Here is a 26199-nt window from a genome sequence, read left to right as displayed (position 1 = left end):
CTAGCTAATTGCGTTAGCTAACTAGCTATGTAGCGTTAAATAGGACAATTTAGCTATAATGACAACTTCTAGCTAGCTAGCTATGTAATCAAGTCCTATAAAGCATATTCATTAAACCAACAACAGCAGACTAGCTGTCACCGCCAAGCTTACAAAACAACATTGCCTTAATGTAACGTTATCTCCAGATTTGCAGCTATCAATAGCTAGCACATCTTCGCATGAGGCATGATATCTTCTCTGTTCACACTCCTTCACTGCCGCCTCTAATTTAATTACATGGATAGCTATCGTAACTAGCAATATAGGCAGAGCTAGCTAGTAACTGTCTTCGATCATGCTGTAACCTAAGCTAGTTTAAACAGTAAAGTTAGCCAATCTGTCACATATAGTTGGTTGGTCACGTGGCTAGCTAGCAAATACAAATTTAGCTAACCTGTGTAGTCAGCAGCTATTGAAATGATCTTGTGATGGAGCTCCCCAAATCCTAACCTTAACTGTTAGTGAATGAAAACAACAATAAACCCTCGATCACAATGAAAAGAAGTCTTACTTTCTTGTTTTTATCCTTGTTTATTTAACTTTGTGCAATGTTGCCACGGCAAGCAGTAACGAAAAAACGTAATATGCTCACGCGACCCTACAGAAGTTTCACCACATGTAGTGCCATGTAATTCCAATGGAGGGAAGAAGGGTGAAACTGATGTAGGATTAGATGGACGCATTTTTAAATATGGCGGGTGGTCTTTATTTTTTTAAGATTCTACATGTCCTGGAGCACCTGTTAAGATCATGAACACCACTACATACGAACATATTCAATGAGCTTACAAGATTTCCATTTTCATTTAAAAATGTAGCTTTTGAATGCAATTCACTTTGATGATTATCTGCGTATATAAGTACACATACAAGTACACAAGTGTTTATAGACAAGTTTATACAGTTCAAAGCATTTTTAATCATGAAAAAACTGGTTTAAGCAGGTGGGTGTAGGTAACACACAATATTTACTGATTACAGACTTATTTTTATCAGTGGTCACACTAATGCAGTATTCTGCATTATATAAGCATAAAAAAAAATGAATCACTGAAATTTATCTTGCGTTCCAAACAGGCAGATATTTTGAGGATAACTTTGTTGTATTAAAAGGTGCTGATTTGAGAAGCTACAGCAACTGCGACTGACCCGGCAAAAATAATTGCTGCCACACACGCACACACACACACACACACACACACACACACACACAAAGACTGACCCTGTGGAAATATCTGAATGTGTTTCTACGCCGATGAGCTTTTGGCATCTAGTATGTGTTGTAGTTGGTATCATAATATTTACATGGTCCTGGGTAGCAAGTTATAGAAAGTAAAGCACATGCATCTCTTTCATGTCTTCTCTGTTTGCGCTTGCTCAGTGACCTAGCTAACTAGTTGGTTTAAAACAAACTTTAAAAACTCCACTTGTAATGGCACAAGCCAAACGGTAGCTGAAAGTTTAGCAAAATCAGCCATCGCAATGGTTCTGGACAATTACCATGACTTCAACTATTTCATTTTTGACTCGGTCCGGAATTACCATGACTTCAACTATTTCATTTTTTACTCGGTCCGGAAAAGGCGGAAAAGAATGTGGTTCAAGGGGTTCAAGGCTTGTTGGCTACTTCACTGAAGCTCTTGCTGCTCTGACGTTTACGTGTAAGGGCCATTATGTATTTGATAGGTAACAATCTTAAACTACTTACAGTTTTCTATTCTTTTTAAATGGTCAAATACAAATTATATTAGTCATTAAAGTTATTATGGCAAAATTAGCTGAGTTTATTCAGAACACAAGTGGAAAATGATAAAACACAGATTTTGAAATGGTTAACTTTCTGAAAACACAAGATATGATTGGTCAGGGCAACCACTGTTTATATAGATATGATTAGCTTCCGGCAAAAAAAGTCTGGAAATTCAATACCAAAACTATGTTTAAAGTGAAATATAATGTCATAATGGTTGTGAAAATCAGAAAGAGACAGGAAATTCAACCCAAAAACTATGTTTTAAAGAAGAGATAATGATTGGCAAAAGCGGAAAAAGACAGGAAATTCACAGAAGCACCGAGAACATTATCTTGACTTATGCACTGACAAGGCTTCCAACACACAATGCATTAATACCAGCTAGGGGTAACTATGGTGGTCTACTTCAAACAACATGTGCCACTGGGCAGGCTACTGAGGATACCACCAGTTTCCACTCACTATAGGCCACTAAGTTACTGTGAGGTAAGCTGTCTCTCAGCTGTGGGTGTGTCCATAAGGCCCAGTGGGGCACTGTGAAGAACGCGGCCTCTGTCCCCAGTGTCGAGAGGAGGGCATGGTGCAGGTACAGGAGCCGGAGGCCCTATTGCTCCCGCAATTACAATATTGTCCGTAACTAGATGTCATGCCGGGGTGGATGTCGCAGAAGTGTCCTGTGGGATTGTGGGAAATGTTCATACAAGTAGGCCAAAGATTCTGAGCTAGAGGTGTTTCGCCAGGAAGAATCAGAAAAAACTCCCAAAGTGAGAATTGAAGGACTCTTAGCTGGCTACAGGAACCATTTGTAAGCTAGTTGCCAGAGGAAGTGTTACAAGGTACTAACTTGCAGGGTTCCCAAAACTTTGCATAGGGCCTTTTTCCTTTTTTGTATTACTTTGAAACTGTAAAAAATGTAAATTAAAAGTAATCTTGCTTTAATACTTGAAGAATTGGGTCATGTTTAACTTTTTTCACTTTCATATTATTTGTAAAAGGCTTTCTTACCAGGGGTGGCAAATGTTTTGCACACCACTGTATATAAAGGGTGCCAATAATTCTGGATTTGACTGTAGTTCCTAATTCTAGATGTGTTGGTGGGAGCTGGTGGTGAATTGAATATTTAGTTTTGATGACACCCATAATGGATCTTATGTTTATATTTTTTCAAAAATTCAAGTGATTCCTTTGTGAACATCCTTATATGCAGTACATAAGCATACACTTTCTTGGAAGACAATGCCACCCTTTTCTTACTGGTTCTTTTTAAGAATACAGACAAATGTTAAGATCAGACCTTCCCTCTGTGTTGTCCCTAGGTGACTATGTGGTGATGACCGTGTACTTTGATCTGAGCAGAAGAATGGGATATTTCACCATCCAAACGTATATTCCCTGCATCCTCACAGTGGTGCTGTCATGGGTGTCCTTCTGGATCAAAAAAGATGCCACACCAGCCAGAACAGCATTAGGTACGTAGTCCATTCATTTATGCACATAAATCCTTATTTGGACAATTACAACCAACTGGACAGAAGTCAGATTTAAGCCCCTAGACCACAGAACTGCAATTCAAGAAAATTAATAGGAAAAGTTCCATGAACACAAAGCCTCATAATGGAGCTATATGTTACTTCTTTGGTTAGTACTCGCCAAGCAACTGTTTTATGTTACCTCTGACAATCATGTCTGACCTTCGACCTTTGTCCTTCCAGCCAAGAAAGCTTTAAAGAAATGTCCTACTAGACATGGCCTATTTCTTTGTTATGACTGTTGATTCAGGTTGAAACCACTGGAGTAGTCAGACAACAACAAAAAATCTTTAAATTGAGCCTTGCTTTTCTGATGGTACAGTTTTTTGTCTGCCTATGACCTAAAAAAATGGTGGACCATCACCTGACATCCTTGCCAGAGACCCAAGAAGCAGATTTGTTTTTAACTTCTGGCAACCATTATTCATGTTGGTCTTTTTTCCGTTCTGTTCTATTTTGGTGTTTTATTTTTGTCTTTTGTAGAGGGTGACCTCAGTGCCCTTTGTTCACTTATTTCATTATATAATTTACTTTTCTGATTTATTCCTGCTCTTCCTTTCTTAATTACATGCTTTCCATTTGTTTATGTGCAGTCCTGTGGAAATGTTGGTGAAGGTAATTGCATTGTTTTATTTTGTGCCATTTTTATGAGCTTTGGTTTAATTTGTTTTCTTTGTGTGTGCGTATGTGTGTGTGTGTGTGTGTGTGTGTGTGTATGTGTGTTGTACACAGGGGTGGAACTTAAGAATGTTGGTACTAGACAACTGGGCTAGTGTAATAAAATACATTTTCTCTAGCCCACAATAGGCCTACCCTACACAATGTAGAGAAAACACAAAGAAGAAACATTATCACACAAATCATAACCTCAGGATGAAACATCCAAACAATGTAGAATGTGCTGAAGTAAGAGATAAAGTACAACTGAGAGGAAATGCGAGGAGAAAATGTGTTCAGATGCATGCTATGGTAGTTGACCATATCTTTGCCCATGGAATGACTATGAGGGGAGCTGGGTAAAGAGGACAGCCAAAATAGTTGCTTCAGAGTACCATCTGTAATATAATCCGAACTCTCAGAGAAGAAAACACGTAATTTAGTACTAGTGTATCTAGGCCTAACATTGGAGTGCTGTACTCTCTTTGTTTGCACTACTCTAATACTCTATGGAGCTGAGTGAGGAAATGCATTGTGTTACAAATTAACTTTGGAGTTGTATACATTTTGTAAGTGGATGACGGATCTTTCAATGCAACAGAATATTAATTAAATATATTCACCTTGTTCCTTTTGAAAGGAAGGCTCAAAGGCTAGTGTAGGCTCAAATGTGCAATAAGTCTTCTGACAATTTTTGTGTCATGTACTCAGTGAGAACTTCATTAGGTATTTATTAGACTTATTTATTAGACTTCTACTGCTGTAGCCAATCCACTTAGAGTTATGATGCGTTTTGTGTTCAGAGATGCCCATTCTCCTCTTACCGCTCATTAACAAGGCTTTTCTGTCTGCAGAACTGCTGCTCAAGTATTATAATATATATTTTTTGCACCATTGTTTGTATCGGTTGTTAAAGATACCGATAACGTGAAGGTTGGAAGTTCTTCGAAAGACTGCTTTAACTCGGCTCTCATGTCTATGTGATTCCAAAACGGACACCGGGGTTTAATAAAAGATATTTATTAAACAACGTACAAACACAGAACAGATGAACTAACAGGAATTAGTAGGAGAAGTTAGGGTGTGTGTGTGTGCGTGTGTGGGCGCGCGCAAGTGCGCGTGTCGCTTGAACAAAGGAAAGGTAAATGTGGGAGTAGCTAGCTTGGGTAAGCTAGAGTTCTGGGTGTGTTAATGAGTATCCGTGTTAGCTGTGAGAAGAGCGACTACTTGTGTAGTTCACTCTATATATGCGCGAAAGACGACGAATCAATTCACATACATACACAGCTAACAGAATACATTCAAATGGTAAGACGGCAAATATAGAACACAGATTCATAATATCAGTCAAGACTAAACTAAACACTGGCTATGCCTGAATGTTTGTTCTCTTACTGAGTCCATACGCATTGGATCCAAAAGACGTGCTGTCCTCATAGGAGCCGCGATGGTGCTGTGAATGCGTGTCCTGGAGAGGTGTGCAAAGCTGGGACGTTCCCGTCTTAGCCGCGCGTTGCTGTCTGGACTGCTCGGTTGCTGGAAGGATGTTCGCTGGTCCCTTTTCCGGGTAGAAAAGTTTGTTGCTGTTGTTCTTTGGTGTTCTTTGGTGTTCTTTGCGTTCCGCGTACACCAGTTTCCACTGGCTATAGGCCACGAAGTTACCGCAAGGTAACTAGGTGTGTCCGTAGGCCTGGTAGTGCGCTGTGCAGCATTCAGCCTCTGTCCGAGTCTCGGACCAAATGAGCTGAAGCGAATGGCCAAAAAGGGTGCGTCGAAGAAGTGGGCGAAGAGAGTGAAGAGAATAAAGAGAAAGAGAGATCCCAAGAACGTGTCTTGCTCTTATACGGGAAAGTTTCATAATTGACTAAGGATGTAACTTTAAAGGTATAATAGGTCATTTTGGACTTCTAATGGTCAAGAGAGGAATTGCAGCAACAAACACTCTCAAACCACAACACTGTTTATCCCACACAATTGGCTGTGGCATTTAGAACCAATTTTCAACCAAAGAGCTTGAATTATTGTACAGCTATACAATGTTTTGGGACAGAGTGCTGTACCTTTAACATATCCAAAAAAGAGGGCTGGGTGAAATTTCCGGGCAAAAATGGCCAATATTCCAAGGTCAATATTTCCACTAATGTTATTACTAATGTGTTTATCTTCACACAATGAGCTGGAATGCAATGTCTCCTGCTTAGTCTAATCAACTGTACGTCACTCTGGATAAGAGCATCTGCCAAATGCCATTAATGTAATATCATTGTTTACCAACACATTGCAAAATAATCCAAGAGGTGCTGTGGTGTGGCATGGAATCCTTCCATGGCTCAATTGGTACTGTGGTCCCCTTGTAGTATTATACATTAGGTGCTCTGCAGTACTGTAATAGTATTGTATTAATATCTTACAGTAAATAACAAAAGGGAATACTTACCAATTCTAATTTCTAAATGCGTGTATCTTAGAGACATATGGTCGACCATGGAATCTGAAATATTTTCCCACTTTGTTTTTTCTCATCCTCCTCCTGCTGCCCCTTTCATTCTTACTCCTACTCTCACTCTCCCTCTGGCTCTTGCAACAACATCAGCCATTGTTCTCCAACATAGGAGAGCTCAACCATTTGCCATTTTATTTGTCCTAAAGCTCTGATTGCTGATTGAATAATTTACACAACTACTGTTTGACCTGAGATTAGTGGGTGTATTCAATTGATATGTGAAGTCATTTGAAATGGCAGTGTTTCCCATGTGAAGACAAGAAATGTACGGAATTTATGATTAGCATTTACTAAAAAAAAGATGTGTCCAATCAAAATATCAGTGCCTGTGAAAAAGTGGAGAAATTGGGACTAGATATTGCTTCTTGTGGAATTGTTTCTCTTCCAATACATTATCTCCATGTTGAATGAAAGCACTTAGTCTGCATTTCATGCTATACAGATGCGACAGATGCAGAAGTAGTCCCATAAATCAGCTTAAAGATATCTGTCGTTCATCATAGTTCCAACAATGAAATTTCATCAGACCTTGACTGTAAAAACACTGGCATTTGAATTAAAATGGAGGAACACAGGAGAGAGAGAAAAAAAAGAAAAAAGCCTTTGGGCTTATTTCACACTACATGCAGATTAGCTGGACGCGGAAAACCTCCCACATGTAGCCATCTCTTGCTCCCTGTAATAGGTCTGAAATAAATTGAGAGGAATGGCAGTGGCGTGTTACCAAGATAAGCAAAGGGGATCCATGTCAGACAGTACTGTAAAGGGTTGTCCCCCACATTTAGCTGCAAAGTGAACTTCATTTTCAGCTAAAGAGAAAGAACACGTTCAGAAGAATGAAGGGGGGTAGTGAAAAAAGAAGGATGAACGCAATTAATCTCCCGGACAAAAGAAGCAGTCATTGTGCCATTGTGGGGGAAATAAAGTAGATATTTGCCTTTCAGGCGATGCTGTTATCCAATAAAGTCCGGTGTGGAAGAGGGCAGATAAGAGAGAACTTGAGTAGATAGCAAGAACCTGAGTAGATAGCTAGGCCTTCAGAACAGGGAAGGCCTAGCAGGAGAGAGGGACCCTCGCAAATTCTAGACCATGGAATGTCCTCGTTTATGGGCCCACCAACACGTTTTGGGGGAAAAAATGAGGTCCCAGGGAAACTTTATTGACCGTCAGCAAAAATATGACAGCAAGGTGAATTACTTCTCCTTCACAACCACTTCAGAGAGCCATCCCCCCTTATCTCTGAAACGATTGTTTTTAGGTTATATTTTGTTCATAATAAACAAAGATCAATGTCATGGAATCAATTTGACCTTTAACTTTGGCTACATAATATAAGTGTGAATTCCAATAATAAGTAGTTACTGAATATTTAATAATCCAGGCATGTGTTTGTGTGTGTTCCTTTTTTAATATGAGTCAAATAATTTGGAGTATTTTCTGTCCTGTCATCAATGTAATCTAATTGTTTCAGGAATTAATCATGCTTTATTCTGAGGGACATTGGCTTGTTTTTGGCAGGCTTGGCAGACTTGCTCAGCTCCTGTAGACATTCAGCTTTTGAACAATAGCATGGTACAGTATCTGCAGAGCGCAGGAAAACAGGTGAGGTAATCAAGATGCCAACAAGAGTCTGAAGGAAGAGAATTGAGTGTGAAATACCTGCCCAAAATAGATGTGGGCCCACTTGTTTCCATAGAAACCATTGGAAAAACACTGTTCTGTTCATCCCTCTCTTCAGAGGCATCTCTGTGATCGGAGATAGTGTGTGTGTGTGTGTGTGTGTGTGTGTGTGCACGAGCATGTGTGTCTCTGTGTGGGTGTTTTCAGTTTTGTTCATTTTTTTCCCATTGAACATTTAGTACTGAAATTCCCCAATGGAAGTTGAAATAACAGGAATTCCTTCAACATCATGTGCTGAAAAGGTATGAAGGACCTAGTCATATTAGGCTGCAGGAAATGGTTAATCAGCGCAAGGCAATAATGTTAAAGATGCACATAGATTTACAGGGAAAGTGCACAGTGACTCCTCCATCTTTAAAGATCTTCTGCTGTCACCTTTTTGACTTTTAAAGTGTTCATTAAGCCATAAGAAAAATATGTTGACCTTTTCCAAATGTATAAATGGGGACATAATAAAATTTCCTTTTCGTGTAAAGCATTTCTGGGCAGCACATAATAAAATATTTAGTGTTAACTCAACCTTATTGGAATTTTTTACAGTTGAATTACCTTTCCAAAAAATACCATGTGATATTTCACATAAGAAAACCACAACTTAACATGTGAATTTACCATTTTCACATGTGCATTAAACTATTCTCATGAAAATATGCAAACTGGAAATTGTACCACTGTCCAAATATAGACTGCACTGTATTGTATAGCTCTTTGCATTCTGGATGAAGTAACTCATTCAGAATCTCAACAGAATTTGTATACTGAGTATCAATGTATTTTCTTTGGTTCTTTATTTATAATGATGTTTTTGATAGCAGTGGCTTCAAGATACCTTGGATCATTGTAATGGTAAAAAAGCTGAAAGGGAAAGGTGAAGGAATACATTTGAAGGTAGAATATATTTTTTCAATGTGGTCACGTGGACTGCTGCTGTCTAAAAAGAAGCTGCATCTTTATAGCACACGTTTCTGAGGAGATCACATTCCTGATCGGCATTGTCTGATGTGCAGTGAAGGTTGCAGCAATGAGTGCAGCAATGAGTGCGGATGGTGAATACCATAAAGGGCAAAAAAGGTAAAGAAAAACATTTGAAACTGCAGTCCTGAGAGGGTGGCTTTTAATAGGTGGCACTTGGATGTAAAAACACAAGGCCTTCCCTGTTGGAAAAAAAACAGCTCAGTACAGTTTGAAACAGCTGGTAGCCTGTTGACCAGTTCAGGGCAGCGCCATAGTCAGCATGGTTTGGCCAGTCAAAGCTATGTATGGAAACAACTGGTAGCTTGTTGAAAACAATTTCAAGCTGGTCATAGCTGGATTTTACAGCAGGGTTTGCCTTTGCAGGGATAACGACAGTTTTGACGATGACGACGCTCAGCACCGTGGCCAGGACCTCTCTCCCCAGGGTGTCCTACATCACCGCCATGGACCTCTTTGTCACCGTCTGCTTCCTGTTTGTGTTTGCGGCCCTGATGGAGTACGCCACTCTCAACTACTACTCCTACAGCGTGCGAAAGCCTGGCTGCGCCAAGACGAAACGATCGGTGAGGCCTCATTCGCAGTTCGCTGGATTCAGGGTAGGGTGTCAATTTTCTGTTTACTTTCTGCATTTCGATTCTGTAAATACAGGAAGTGAACTGAAATTCCTATCACAAATTGAAAAAATATTGTTTTTCAGTTTTAAGATTTCTGGCAATATCCACATACTGAATCCTAGGTACCCCAACCCAATCCAGGAAATACACTCAGTGAGCACTTTATTGGGTGTTTATTAGACTTATTTTTGAGGCTTATTAAGTGCTTCTGCTGCTGTAGTCTATCCACTTAGAGTTTTGATGCGTTGCATGTTCAGAGATGCTGTTCTGTATGCCACTGTTGTAACTGAAATATTCAATCTACCCACCAACAATCAAAGTCTGGCACTGTCGAAGTCACTTCTGTCCCATTCTAACCTTTGGTCTAAAAAACAGCTGAACCTCTCAACCACGTCTGCATGCTTTTATGCATTTAGTTGCTGCCACATGATCGGCTGATTAAATATTTGCATTAACAAGCAGGTGTACCAATCTACCTAATAAAGTAATCACTGAGTGTATATCAAACTTCCTAGCATTGTATTCAACCGTTGCTCTTACAGTGGTTTCCTGTTTTATTTCTGCCTCAGGCGGCGGCAAATTTGCTAATATTTTCCACAGTAACTACTTGTTGTTCGCACAGCCACCTCCAGGTCGTAAATGTGAGCACTCTACTCCACAGCGGTCTGAAATACTTGCAGATTCCAAAAGTAGGGAGCAGCAGTGCCCTTTTTCATCACGAGCAGTTTGCATTATCATTACAGAACTGAAAAGTCTGTTTCCGCAAGTAAACACATTACTAAAATACTCAAGGGAAACAGACATTTGAATCATGGTTATGTTTTGTTTTTATTTTTAATTTTAACTGAGATAACATGTTTTAAACAATGGATGTCTTTGTAAGAGGCACAATTTCTGTCTCTTTTTCTCAGAATGCAGACTTTTTGTGTTGGGCACCCGGAATGCTTGGAGGTTGAAAGTTAGAATTTTCAACTGGGAAATTGCAACCTACAGCTCTGAATGGAGTGCAGCTCTGTGTTGTACTTTTTTACCATTTTGTAAATCTGGGTGCAAAACACATGGTTAACACTCTAGTCACATTGTAGGTTAGCTACTGTGCTACCGTGTATAAATTGACGATAATTTAACTGAAAACAAGATATTTCAAGAAAAGGGTAGAAATGGTCGACCTAAGCAAATTAAGTCCATCACGCCAGCTAGGGTGGGCTGTAAATCTTGCTGCAAATGACAACAGGGTGAAATGCAACATGGCTGCCCTCTCTTGTCGGAACCTTGCAAGTATTTTTTCCCACTCAGTGGCAGTCTTGCCACAGAAGCAAACTGTCAAATGAGACACAAAACTACTGTATTATTTGCACAATTTACATTACATTCCTGAGAATCAAACCTTCAAAGTAACAAGTCAAGTTCCCTTACCATTAGAGTACTCTACCACTGAGGGAAATTGGGCTGTAAAGGTCAGCTTTGATACAAATTGTCACTTTTGAAGTCTGATGTTCAGTCACCTTTTCATTCTAACTTCGAAGCCCTTTGTGTTGATAGGTTGCTGTCTCCCAAAATTCATGCAAAGGAATGAAACCAGGTTGACACATGTCCTTCACACGCTTCACACAAGTGTGCTATTTTTAGAACAAGGGAGTGGTGCGGTCCATTAGCCTGGCCAATCATGTTGTGAATTTACAAAAACCACAATCATATCTGCGGCACCTGACCATTCTAATTATGAAGCACTGCTAGCAGGTTTATTTCTATTACAAGAGGAGCATCCCTTTATCTTGACAAAACAATACTGAAATCTAGGGGAGAGAGGGCTGGGTATCTATGCTATCTATACTGTATGCACACATATTTATACCACAAATTATATTTATACCATTTGTGATAATAGTGCTACATGTTAAAGCAAAATCAAAATGTATCACTTGAACCAGTTCCGTTGTATTATATTCCCACATTACACTGTTTATATGAAAACATTTTATAAATTACCATATAAAAACATTTTTATACAGTCAGAGGAGTGATCCTGACTTTTGAGATTGGAATGCTATTAAGTTTCTGCATGGAAGCCTATGATTCCCAGGTCAAATTAAAGGTTTAGCAGTGGATAACCCTTCCCACTTTGCCCCCCTAGAGGGTAATTCCCACCTAAATTTAGAAACTGAACTCAGATGTCCTCAAGGCCCAGCATTGCTCCAGGGGAGGATTGTCTCCTGCTTAGTCTAATCAACTGTATGTCATTCTGGATAAGAGCATCTGCCAAATGCCATTAATGTAATGTAATGTAAAGAAAATGAACCTTCACATGTGTTTTATTCACATACATGAGACTATGCTAAACAAAAAGCTCTCCAAAAAGGATTACTCACCCTCATGCTTTCTAACCAACATGCATTACATTTCAAATTGAACTTTATTTCAAAATTAAAACTGAGCCCTAGGATTTTATTGGCCTGTTTTGCAGAGGAGAGGCTGATAAGAATCTAGAGTACTGTCCTTGCTAGCGGAGAGTCTTTTTAACAATCTGGCATCACCATTTTGCGGGACATCGATGACTCAGCTTCAAAGGGGAAGCTTTTATAGGGTTAATTCTGTTTAATGGAAGCAGGTGTAGATTATCATTTTCAGTACTCTTAACTTGGGAGTCAAAACGCACTGAGCATTAATTTTGTTCGGTAATCCAGTAGAGGCAAAGACTCTTGGGGTATTCAAGTCCATGATTGATACACTGCCAGACAAGCTCTAGTCTATAGACTAATGTCATGTTAATATCATCAACAGGAAGGCACAGTCACATGTTTATGTACATAAGGTAAGAATCCACCTGAAAGTATATTCCAAATACAAACCATTGGATGCACTGTATTAGACTGATATCTATAAGGTGGCTCAGTTCCCCAGATCCTGGAATGAATTTCATCATGTTTATGAAAGCTTCCAGCTGTCGTAGTGTAGCTCTGACTGATGGATTCCCACGTTGGACCTGATTTGGCTCTCGCCTACCACACATATTAAACGGATGACAGCATGGTTACAACTCCCAGTTGTATCTCATCTCTCACGCACAGTTCAATCCAGCCATCCGCACACAATGAAAATATTGTGCCATATATTGAATAATACAATTGATTATATGGAGTCCTTTTTCTTTTATTACACATTTTGTTGATAATATAGAGCGAGGCCCCTATTTGGACAGTGACATCATTTGAAAAGGCTGCAATTCCTATATGATTCACTCCATATGGATGTGAATACCCACAAATTAAAGTGTAGGCTGTTAGCTGCCCTTTTAATGTGAAGGTATGTACGTCCATAGGAACTGTATAGGAAGTTTAGCACTTTAAAATTGTGTCACTGTCCAAATACTCACAGTCCTCACTGTATCTTAGTGAAATTACAATATATTGCACATTTCAAATAGCAGTTCAGAAATAGTGTTTTTATGTCATTGGTATGTTAAATGCTGAAAATATCAGAACAGCCTTCCACTATCATAAAGAAATACATTTTTTTAAATCCTGCATATTACCTTTATACTGTATATAAAATTGTTTGGTAACACTTTATTTGACAGTGGTCGTCATGACATAATACCTGTCATGAAGTGTCATGTCCATTCATATTTAGATGTTTCATTTTGTCCTGTTTGGATTGCCTTATCGTTATCAATCTTTTGGACTTCCTTATCGTTATCGAACTTCACCGTGACTACATTTTGGATTTGCTTTGCTGTGTCTCTTAGCCCCAGTAACAAACCCCTGTCTGGACTATTGATTACAAACTGTGTTGCCTTCAACATTCATGTTTGCCAGCATCCGAGTTTTGAGTGCCTAAACTGCCTGTTTCTCAATAAAGACTTTCATTGGAAATTCTGCGAATTCGCTACTGGTTTCATTGTTCTGCAGCCTGACAACATAGTCATTTTCTAAGTTTATGAATGGACATGACGCTTAATGACAGGTATTATGTCATGACGACCACTGTCAAATAAAGTGTTACCAAACAATTTTATATACAGTATAAAGGTAATATGCAGGATTTAAAAAAATGTATTTCTTTATTATTTCCATGTCATGATGAACACTCAAATAAAGTGTTACCAAATGTTTTATTGCTGCATAAGGGAGCCAGTCCAGCCTAGCCTGGCCACTCTGTCTTTCTGTCCTTCATTCTAAATGAAGTGAGGCCCACACCATTCCCACACCATACCACATCTTTTTCAGAACTACTCCGTGTTGGACGTTGGACCGCCCCCCACGGTCATCACCCTGAACAATTCCATGTACTGGCAGGAGTTTGAGGAGGCCTGCGTCTATGAGTGTCTGGATGGAAAGGACTGCCAGAGCTTCTTCTGCTGTTTCGAGGAGTGCAAGGGTGGGGCATGGCGGAAAGGGCGGGTCCACATAGACATCCTAGAACTGGACGCCTACTCCCGCGTCTTTTTCCCCACCTCATTCCTGCTCTTCAACGTTGTCTACTGGGTAGGCTACCTCTACCTTTGACCTAATCTCCAACAACAAAAACGAAGACGGACTCTTCGTTGGATGGTTTAGGTTCCCCCTTTTCGAACATGGGGGTGACATAGAGCAGAGGAGAGACAAGCAGATGCAGTATAAGAAGTATAAGAACAAAAAACACAAGAAAAAAATGTGAGAACTTCAGTGGTTTTGCTACAAGGACTTCAATAGTCATAACTGGTACTTTTTTAAAGTATTTGACATACACAGAAAAAAAGTGCTACAATTACGTTTTGCAAATTCCTTTGGGATATGACAGTTAGGGGAGCCTGGCCTACCTTACTTCAATAGGAGGCTGTTGTCAATGGGCTGTTGTATACTGGTATTTTCTGCCAGAATTTTCTGCCTTGTACTTCAGGTACCAGTAATAATTATATATGGTTAAGTATGAATCTTTCTGTTCACGTACAGTACCCTTTCCCATGAGCAGAAATGTTAGAAAAAATCTGGGTGGGGTGGGGAGAGTGTAGGTTTTAGATAGGGGTGGAGGAGGGGGGTTGTGTGGGGGTCCGGTGGAGGTTCAAGGGAGGGTTGTTTGGGAAAAACACTGAATTGAAAGAAGAAACAAAACACGTTTGCCTTTCACATCAGCTTCTCTTGAACTCCCAACACTGTCTAAATGTCCAAGGGGTTATTCTAACAAATACAGAAAAAAATCTCTCTTCTTTCAGCTGTCAGTCAAAGCCGGGGTATTGTCAGTTGTGTGAGGGATTTCCAGAACTATCCGCAGTGCCTTCTTCAGGAGGGGTGGCCTTCTGCTCGCCTGCAGAGAAAGGGAGTGACCAAAGGAACAGTGGCCCGTTTTTGACTGATCACTGCAGTGTTTTTTGTTTGTTTCTTTGCTGTTTTTCTTTTCATTTTGGTACATCTGGAACATTGCTCATTAGTCCACCATTTAGCACCATTTCCCTAGTTTAACCTCATTGCATGTTAAATTATTTAGTAACATCAGCCACTGCACAAAGGATTCCTGTGACTATCTAGCGAGGTTGCACTGGGAAAACAGGACCCCTTTTTTCATTTCTCATTTTCAAATGAGGAAAATTAAATGTTTTTTGAATATTATAACAGTTGTATGTAGAGTACAAATCTCCTCCTATATTTCTATAGTTTAATAGTGTAATTTTCCACGAAACTTGTTTAAAAAAGTGAGTAATAATAGATTATAGATTTACAAGCAATTTACTCAAATGGATAATTAATTGCACGGTTCATAAGCATTTTAGATCAGACAAATTATTATCTGTTGTTTTTTTCCACTGGATTTAACTATGTATGTTTTGCTTTTCTAAGCCTCTGTTCTTCAAGAATCCATCTTATCCCACTGCATGGCAAGGTCAATTAAACATCAAATCAGGTTTCTGCAAAAGTCAATGGCTGGTTAAGATCATTTTGGAGACTACCTTTGGAAAATATGCAGGGAAATCATATGTTTTAATCACTACTGGTGATCCTCTCGATGACATGGTAAGACTACAAGCAATCCACCATCCAAACACGTTGACAAATGAATTTAGACACCATTTTCCAAACAACTGTTTGGGGGAACATAACCTAAATCATGTTCTTGATGCCTTCAAATTGAAATGTTTCTTAAGTATTGGAAAGCATTGGTCGAGTCCAGATTTCACTGGCTAAATGGATGCCTCATTACAGTTTAGACAATATCCAGCTGTCACATTAGCCAGATGCACTTGTAATTCTAGTTAGCAGGTGCTAGTTGCTGCTTTGGACCTGCACTGTTTCATATACAGTAAAATGTGCTTTAGGGGCTAATAGTTTCAAGACGGAATTGACTCATCCCAACCAGCGCCCCAACATTACACACATTCCACTACATCACAAGAGCTCAATCCATTCTGGACTGTTTGGGCTGAGTTCCTGCCACAGTTTATCTTGCTAATGAAAATATTGTTTGGAGGTTAATTGGAGGCAAGAGCTGAAACATGGCACCATAGAAATTGCCTTATGGTTTCCTTTGCTGGACACGTAACCGTAACTGTAATAAGAATAGTACCTTGGACTGCTATTTTCTCTGTTTGAGGTACACATCACCAAAGGCTTCATTTAAACTGAAAGTTTGTGTGTGTGTGTGTGTGTGTGTGTGTGTGTGTGTGTGTGTCAGCAATGTGTGCTTTTGTGGCAGTCTGCATAGGTAGAAAGGTAGGAAGAGTTTTATTTTAGCTAAGTGCCAAATATTATAAGGCTTATTTTTTGTTGTGATTTTTTTTTAGACTGTCATGCAGTTTTTAGCCTAATTTAATTTCATAAGCTTCATTTCAATACTCATTTTGCAGACAGCTGTTTACTCTCATGAATAACATTACAATAAGTACAGCTGTCATTTACAAAACTTAAATGGAAACTCTTAGTGTTTCACTGTTTCACTCTCAGTGATTCCACCTGTAAAATCAAACACAGCTATTTCATTGTTCAGTGTTGAAAAAGGTAATTTCATTATTTATCATTATTCCATAGCTCTTATAAGATTTGGTTTTCTTGGTGCCTGCTTCGACATACAATAGATTTAGCACATTACTTATAATGAGTTCAAAGGGAAGTGTCAAATTTGTTATTTGAGATTGTCATTAAAGTTGGTCTTGTGCTCTGTTGTTAATATTGAATTCATATCAAATCTGTTGTAAATTGCGGCCGGCTACTCTGGCTCGGCATATTGAAATATTTTTCTGGAGTGATTACTTCTGTGGCTTCTGGGGTTTGTCCCTTATTATCCCGTCTCGTGTTTTGGTTTTCTGATTTCTCAATGTGCTCCAGCACATTATTAATGTGACTGTCAACGATTCCACTGCCATGTAAAATATGCAGTGTTTGCTCTCTAGTGAGGTCCAACCAGACAGGTCTATGGTGATTGGGAGCAGGGGTGGGGGGGAGTATCCATGGGCAGCACTCATGTCCCTCAGATTCCCTTTATGGAGGAGACTCAGAGGCTGGGCTAAATCCTGCATTTTTAACACTTATTGTCATCTAGACAATTTCATAATGGCCTTTTTGATGGCGCTACCTACACAGGAATCCTCTACCTACACCGCAAATTGCAGTTCATGTCTTGAACTGGAGTTCTGGAACCAAGAGGATTGCCACTCTTCTCTTTTAGTGTTCTCTACCTATTTCCTCCGACAAAAATAAAATGAAAAATAAAAAGTCGCTTTTGTGTAGTAATTCAATTTGTATCAATTCTGAGAATTAGATGCAGTGCAGAATGTAGTGTGGATTAGCAACAAAGTTTTCTCTGAAAACAAAATGGCAGATAAGTATCAGCAAGAGTGTGAAAGATTAATCAGCGGTTACATTTGGATAGCTTAGGTGAGATTTGTGCAGGTGTAAGTGACTGTCGTTAAGATACATGGGGTGTGTTGTGTTTTATGGCAGTAAATTTAAGCTAGACAGCATGTGAGGGCAAAACTAAGGGGCCTGTTTGGCTCCACAGAGTGTATTGTTTAATTGAAAACCTTTCAGACCATGAATCTCTACAGTGTGATAGCAACTGCATTTGTTAGCCTTCAAATGTGAATTCTTTATGATCCATGAACTCAGTATAATTACTACTTCTCTTTTGCTTTAATTTCTACAGTATTTGGATCATTTCAAGAGTACTTGTTTTTATAAACTGGAATCACAACTGTAACATTATTTGGTTTTTATTTTTTATTTTGTCTTTAAACAGTCACAGGATATAAAAATAATAGAAATTAAAATCTCTTCTGACCAGCAAGCAATTCAAATATGAAATAATGCCAAAGAAATGCAATTATGAATAGGCGCTAGACTTCAATTCTCTGAAATGGAAGTTAATACATAAAAATAAAAAAAATGTTTCACTTTTTCTTTTTATTCTTTTTTCTTCTGGACAAAGTTTTTTGACTGACTTTGTGGATATAGTGCCATAAAGAGGTTTTAATTTTGAATGGTCTGATCAGAAGTGGTTTCATGTATTGGATACACTTATTGTACTTGATGGCTCTTACATTAAATGTATGGATGTCTATAATGTATGTGGACCCAAAATTATAAATTCCCTATATTCACCAATTATGGGGCATATAGCAAATACATAAATCAACATAATAATAAAAACATTTTCTAGTCTATTTTCTGTCATAAATTGACCAAAACTTTTGGATTCCTAGGCAGTATCTCTTCCCACATGCTTTGATTGACCAGCTTTAACCATGGTTGTGAGAAGGGTTGAAAAAATCAATTTCCAGTATTTGTATCTTTGTTACTAAAATCCAACGGCCATGTTAAAATGTTAATGGATACAGGTTGTTCAGTATGTTCAGCATAACTCTAATTCAATAGGTATGTCTCTTCTAGAAATAGTTTTGACTTAAAATGAAATTGTCACTGGTGTGTTGTTTCAGAAACTTCTTTAAGTGACATGTATATATCATGTTTCAAAGGTTGCCAGTAAATGCAGGTGTTCAGTTAGATGTTTTTTTCCTCAAAGATACTGTGCTATCTGGTAATTACTTCTTTGTTTTGTTTTGCTTTTGTTCTTTTTTTCCTTTTTTTTTTGTTTCAACTGGTTCAAAAGAAAGTATATGTGAGGTTTAGGACAGTCCACAGTTATATTCCATCTTATTTTCATAAATGTAATTCTTTTTATATTGGAAATGTACATTATAGCAGTAATTTAAAAGAAAAACACTAAATAAAATGTTTTTTCATTTCTGTATAACCTTGGTGTTATAATTGTTCACTTTAACATGAAACTTGTGTATGTCTGGGTTCACACACTGCTACCTCAAAGGTGCAAGTAAACTGGAAGAGACCCCCTTCTTCCATAACCCTATAGTTACACAAACTAAACAGTAAAAAATTACAAATGGTTTTGAATTGAATGACACCGGCTTTTCGCTTTACAAAGAATAAAATCACATTGGCAATCTTGATACAGTGATGGCAGGATTGCCATTGAAGGATGTCCCCTGATGACCACTGTTTGTTTTAAGATTGTTTGAAAAAGGAGTCTGTGATGTTGTACACATTTCTATTTAAATCCTAGAAGAAAAGTCTCAATTAAAATAACTGCAGGAACCCCATACAAATACAAAAAAGAGAGAAAGTGCATTGCTTTTAATGCCTCAGATGATTTACAATAATGGGAGATTACAATACTTGGACACACCAACAGAGTGAGAGCAGAACTATGAACGGGGTCACAATGGCAAAAATGTGAAAAAAGGGTTTTATAATGACAGCTGCAGGATTGCAGTTTCTTATTGTGTATGTGAGCTCCCTCTAGACTTTGGGTATCTGTCATCATTTGTGGTGTGGAAATGCAGAAAAAAATGTTTCCCTTGCTGCAAAAGGTCAGAACATTGGTCTGCCCATGTAGCCAATTTCTTATTTTATCCTCTAAGTCCTTGAGAAAAATTCCATCAAGAGGACAGAAAAATTGAAAGTGCATCTTCCTCTTCTGACACTACGTCTAAATCTTCTAGTTAACTGGCTTATAGTATGTTTTCTCTCAGGGTTCTTTGAAAAATCAAAATCATTTTAGCAACATTTTTGCAATATGGCTTATTTGTGAATGTGAATGTTCCTGACTTCTTGTAGTCCTGTCTGACTGCCTCTCTTTAATTCTCGATTAATCTATCCATATATCTGGATTCCATGTAGTTGTACATGATCTGCATATTGAGATATTACAGTCCCCAAACGTATTGGAAGAGCAAGGCCAATTTTTCAATACACTTAATACATTTGGGGTTGAGATAAAAAGGTGAAAAGGTGAATATCGGAATTTCAGTTTTTATGTTTTTATTTCCTGGTCTTCACACCTATATGTGTTAAACTACTTAGAACATAGTATTTTTTGTATCAGACCACCACAATTTTTAGATGAATCCTGCCTCTACCATTATTAGTTATGAGTGAGCCCACTCCAGACGCATCCATGCAAGCCCAAGCCATGACACTTCCTCCAGTTTTGGAACATGAGCAGATCCCTTCTTTCTCCACACTTTGGCCTTTCCATCACTTTGGTAAAGGTTAATCTTGGTCTCATCAGTCCAAATAAGTTTGTTCCAGAACTTTTGTGGCTCATCTTTGCAAATTGTAATATTGCCTTCCGATTCTTACTACTGATGAGTGGTTTGCATCGTGTGCTATAGCCTCTATATTGTCTTCTTCAAACGGTTGATTGAGATACTGACCTGTGGAGATTGTTTGTGATGTCAATGACTGATTTTTCATGTTTTTCATGTTTTTCACATACTTTTCAGAAGCATGCACTAGCATAAACCTTGCTCGTCAATAACACTAAGTAGAACAAGAAAAGACGGCAGGCTCTGTCGCCATTTATTACCGTCAGCTATCCAAAACAGTGCAAGACAAGCTGGGGCGAGTGGGGGGGGTTCATAGAGAAGGGAGGGATGAACAGTGTTGTGGTTTGTAGGTGTTTGTTGCAGCAATTCCTCTTTTGACTGTTAGGAGTCAGAAATTTGCTATAAAAACCCTGTGCAGTCAAAATCATGATTTTAAAATGCTTATATTATGTCTAAAAATTATAAGTTTACTTGCATATTAATGTTAAAATTCTTTCATACATGTATGAAATGAATTAGATTTATTTTCCTAAAAACTATACAATGCTCGACATTGCCGTCCTGGTGGAGTATTTGGTATGTGTGGTCTTGAGACCGCAATTGTGATGTCCCAAATGCTTCTAATTTGCACTGACTAATGTGCGGTGGCCAACTCACTCATCCAGTATGAATATTTATATAGTTTGTGCTCCCAAGTTCAAAGCTATGACCAAATTCTCAAATACATATTGCACGGGTCTGCCGCTATGATAAAGTGCAGACGTTATGGTAGTAAATGATCTGAGAATGAATACTGACTCAAATAAGCTCTCTATTCTCGTGCTCTTGGATTTCAGAGCTATCTATCTCCCCTGATCTTACTAGGGAACGCAAGTTATCGATGCGATGATGATACTACAGCTTTGGGTCCGGTTTCAGGTATTGCAATGGTTAAAATACTGTTATTGCTTTACTCGATTACAATGGCTAACGTTGGGAGTATATATATTGTGGTGCCTCAGGGTGGATCCTGAGGTGCAGTGGGCGGGCGCAGCTGGAAACCAGACACAGGAGATAGCAGATATCAGAAAAAATGTGTTTTTTTTTTTGGGGTATTGGGGATAGCGCCCCCCCTCAGGGCAAGGGTAGGGGAAAACTGGAGAAATGAAAGGGGCCGTTCAGGCAAAAATAAACTAAGGTTCTTCCCAGACTGGGGTATGCTCCCGGGCCTCCTCCCTCCTTCCCTCTTCAGCCACGTCCGGGCTGGGTGGGGGAAACACAAAGATATAGGGTAAGTAGGATGGGTTTTTGTTTGGCTCACGTGTCCGGCGTCCGTTCCGGGTCTTTGGGGTTGCCGTTCGTAAAGGTGGGGTCTCCTTCAGGGTCAGTACAGCAGGGCATAGAAGGTCCTTCCTCTCTCTGCCTTTCTCCCTCTCACACGCTCAGGAAGGGTGCTGACTGAACCCGTTTGCAGCCTCGACCGTGCCTTAAATACCATTCCCTGCTCGTTAGGAAACAGGCTGCAGCTGAGTCAGTACCTTTCCATTCTGCTCACTCATGTGCGCTGGCCGGGGTCCTGGACTGCAGGTAGAGGGATCTCTCTCCAAGGTGCTGATCTTCCCATCACCTCTCTAGGAAGATATACTCCTTCCCAGACCTCTCCTAATGCGTGACGTCCGCGCGGTTGCTCTGCGCGGGTCCCTCCAGGGTTCTCCACCCACGTGGCACAACATGCAGGAGCAGGGGTGCCACAATATATATATATATATATATTATATATTATATATATATATATATATATATATATATATAGTAATTATAGTAATTTAGTAACTAAAGGAACAATTTAAATTTAAGAAAAGGGAGGCTGCACAGGGACTGTAAGCCTCCCCAGCTCAATGCTCAGGGCAGTGAGTAAAGTAGCCAAAAGGGCAAAATGAATATGATTTTGTGAAAATGCTTCACATTGTGCATAATAACAGCCCCTAGCCATGCTGCATCATACTATAACCCAGTTCTTCGTTCCTTATCACTTTAATATATCTAAATGGCTTCATTTTAAGTCTGAAGTTTGCCTGTAATTTCCCTCTATTCCTTTCAGTCTCCTGCATATCTTTTATGCTGGCTATAAACCTTGACGTCAGTCTATTCTTTTGATAAAATCACTGAATACCGGTGTACGTAATTCTTCAACAAAAAGTATTGAAAAAATATTGTATTCTTATTAGGATCAGGCATAGGGGAGAGTGGGGACACTTTCCACTCTCTCTTACATTTATTGGGTGCAATATATCACAATGGAACAAATTGCATACCAAATGAAAGAATGAAGTCTCAGGTACATATTTTGTAGTAATGACTTATGTTCATATGTTATTTAAGTACAGAGTTATAGACAGTTAAGTAGAGGGTGTGCACTTGAGAAAATTTGCCCCATTAGAGGGGTACGTTGTCACACTAAGTTCTCACATTAAATTTTTCAAGAACTTAGAACACAACCAAGTCATTAGGAATATAGATTTAAAAATTCAAAATGAAATACAACCAGCGGTACTTCACCCCAGCAAGCACAATTGCTGGTCGCCCCTTTATTGTCAGCGTGCACCCTCTGACAACAATCTACATGAGAAACAACTGCAGAACATCCCCCTTTACTTCCTATCCTCCGTCAGTTATTTCCACATCAAAGACAGCAGAATGCAAGCCCACCTCCCCACCCACCCTCAACAATCTCCAAAATTAACCACAACCAATGACTGTGGCATGTAGCAGTTTAAAGTACAGTAATCTATTGTGTACCTGACTAATCTAACTCTTTGGAGTCAGATTCACAGTTCTGGCGCATATAAATTGCCTGGCCTTGGGTACAAGCATCAATTTGAAAGCCTGTCTTGTGTAGTCCAGGGATATGTCTACTGCTCTAAAATATCTGCATACGTAATACGTAATCCATTTACAATAACATTAGCACCATTATAAGAAACCCAGTTGCTGATTGCATAGTATCACAATGAGTTTTGAGCAAGTTCTACTCGTCAATTTATAGTGGGGAAAAGTTGACAACTTACCCCAAAGTTATTGAGACAACTTGGCCCAAATGTGTGCTAATTAGGGCTATAGCTCAAGGTCAGCTTAACATAGGACTACAGCTATAGCACAAGATACTCAGTAATATGAAATTGTCATACTCGTGTCGTCTGTTCTGCTTTGTGTCTTATGTTTCTGTTTTTTTGTCCGTTCCCGCTTTCCGTAGTCCATTCATTAATTTGTTTCACCTGTGTCTATTTAGCTGTTTTCTGTACTCATCACTTTGTCATTTCCTCTCATTTACTTGTGCATATACACTCACCAAGCACTTCATTAGGAACATTTTGACTTTATTACACCTACTTATTCATGCGATTATCTAATCAGCCAATTGTGTGGCAGCAGTGCAATGCATACAATCATGTAGATACAGACTGGTCAAAGCTGACAGGAAGGTGAGTGTCAAGTCCACCTCTTTTTCCCTCCAAAGGACGCAAGGACAACTGAATTTCTCTCCAACTCAAACTTTTATTTTTCTTTTGGTTGGTTGGTCTTTTCAACACAATAGTCAACACAATAGGTTGTAAACCTTTAAAGACAGAGAAACAAAAGTTAACATCTTAAACATTTTAAATTAATCAATCTTAAGTCTTTTAAATGGCATAAAGAATAATACAATTTCATGAGGTGTCCACATTTTAAATGGAATAAAGATAAATCCTCATTTTTAGTAAGGTTTTAACATTTAACAGAAATGTAACATTTTTACCTTTGTATTATCCTTTTGGATTCTATACTTTCAGGGTTCTTTTCAAACTCAAAATGAAATATCTTAGTGCAAACTCATTAAGCACAAAATCAATTAAATAAATGCTGCAGTGCTTTCATTAACCAATCACACAGCAGTTAAACATAAACTTGACCATGTTAAACAACAGTTCAAACATCATGAAAGCAAATAAAACATTTCACCGACCATTGGCGTCTTTGGACTGAATTTATCAGTGGACTTGGAGCTTCTTCTCTCTGCAAATTGTTTGGTTGAATGACTGAGCTTCCCCCAGTCCTTCTCAGGTGCTCTAAATCAGTGCTGATGACTGCTCAGGTGACAAGCAGCCTGTTTGCTGCTACTGGTGCACTCTGGGAAGTGTAGTTTTTCAGACCCACTCCTGAGATTCAGCTCAACAGTGAGAGTAATGCAAATAACCACACATTACAACAGTGGTATGCAGAAGAGCATTGATCAGCAGATCAGCTTGCTGAACACACAAGGGCAAGCTGAACACATAATGCATCATAACTCTAAGTGGTTAGGCTACAGCAGTCTTGGTTTTGATCTGTCATTGCCAAATTCTGATTGGACTTTGGGATTGTGATTTCTGGATTACGGGACATTCATCTTCATCTACTTAGACGATTTATTGATCGTCTCTGCATCGCTCAAACAACATGTCCAACACGTCCAGCGAGTTCTACAGTGACTGTTGGAAAATCAATTGTTCGTTAAAGGGGAAAAATGTGATGATGATAATACTGAGAGGGGTGCGTGGGGGTTGGACCCAAAATGCACGACTCAGAAACAATAGTTAAATAAAGTCCCGTTAGGGCTTTATTCGGGACGAGTCCCAGGAGCGTAGTCAACACAAGCAAAGTCCATACACGAAGATCCAGCCAAACAAAAACAAACAAAAAGCACGGTGCCGAGGGAAGAGGCAATCTCGTAGTCGGTAGACGTGCAGGGAGGTCCGGTAGCAGGAGAGCAGTCAGCGGGGCAGATGAACAGGCGGACGGCAGGCAGAGGCGTAGTCGTGGGCGAAGCGGGAGTCGAAACCATGAAACAATCAGCGGGGCAAAAGTACAAAAACGGTAGGCGAGGACGTAGTCAAAAAACAAACAGTGGTCAACAAAACAGAAATCAATGGACGATGGTCGATAACAGGCTTGGATCGTAACGTGTAAACAAACAGTCGTAATGCTCAAGAGTTGCGTAGTTAGACTAGAGGCAGACAATTTCGCAGTGAACAGTAGCGCGACTGGGCTATAAATGCGGGTGTAGACAGATGCAGACAATTAGTTAGAGCGTAGCAAGGAAATGGAAAACAGGTGCGATGGATGACAAGTTTAACAAGGAGATTAGTAATCGTTAGTAATAAACCTATCCTGCCCTAGCATTAGTAAATTAGTAAATGACATGCACGAGAAACGTAAGGTAACATGAACACATGATTAGTTTGTTAGTCTCTACCCAATCCTGATCTAGTGTTAGTAGTTTTAGTAAATAGACAAATGGAAACACTTAGGGAGTGAATGACAGAAAGAGAGAGAGAAAAGGCGGAACGCAAGGTTTGCGGAAAAACATGTAAAAGTGTATGCATAACAACGACCAGTTAACGTAACAATAAACATGCATCAAAACATAACACAAAGCGAAACTAAGACGATAATCACTCAACATAACCAGGTAATATAATCGTACGAAAACATAACTAAACATGACAAGAAAATAAATTGTAACGAAACATAACTAAACAACATGACGAACCTAGACAACATAATACATGATAAGACACTACGTGACTAAGACAACATAAATAAACATAAATAAACATAAAACGAGACAGACCTGAAATGTGACAAATACTTTATTGTCCGATTTTTCTTGCATCACAGCAGCTCCATTTGCAACATCACAGAAAAGACAAAAATTAAGACAGAACACAAAGCTATATACCTTCAACATTCATATATATACTATATACATCCAAAGAGGAAATAATGCAGTGAGGCTTCTTAAGAATGTAAAGGTGCCTTAAAAATACTTTTTTGGTGGATTTGATAGCTTCAATAAG

The 26199-nt window shown here is 39.0% G+C and overlaps 1 protein-coding gene across 2 annotated transcripts in view; it reads left to right on the top strand.

Annotated features, from left to right (window-relative positions):
• Positions 1-14258, top strand: part of LOC133124178 (gamma-aminobutyric acid receptor subunit gamma-3) — a 258881-nt gene extending 244623 nt beyond the window's left edge. Inside the window, exons 7-10 of one of the 2 annotated variants that reach the window (XM_061235140.1) lie at positions 3112-3264; positions 9503-9702; positions 12822-12833; positions 13986-14258. In XM_061235140.1, coding sequence (XP_061091124.1) covers positions 3112-3264; positions 9503-9702; positions 12822-12833; positions 13986-14258 — 638 coding nt within the window. Of the gene's footprint in view, positions 1-3111; positions 3265-9502; positions 9703-12821; positions 12834-13979 lie in introns of both variants that reach the window. The other variant, XM_061235139.1, reaches the window with a different exon arrangement.
• Positions 14259-26199: the final 11941 nt, after the last annotated feature.

This window comes from Conger conger, chromosome 3 (assembly GCF_963514075.1).
Source record: "Conger conger chromosome 3, fConCon1.1, whole genome shotgun sequence".
NCBI lineage: Eukaryota > Metazoa > Chordata > Actinopteri > Anguilliformes > Congridae > Conger > Conger conger.
This window is presented reverse-complemented; position numbering and strand designations above follow the sequence as displayed.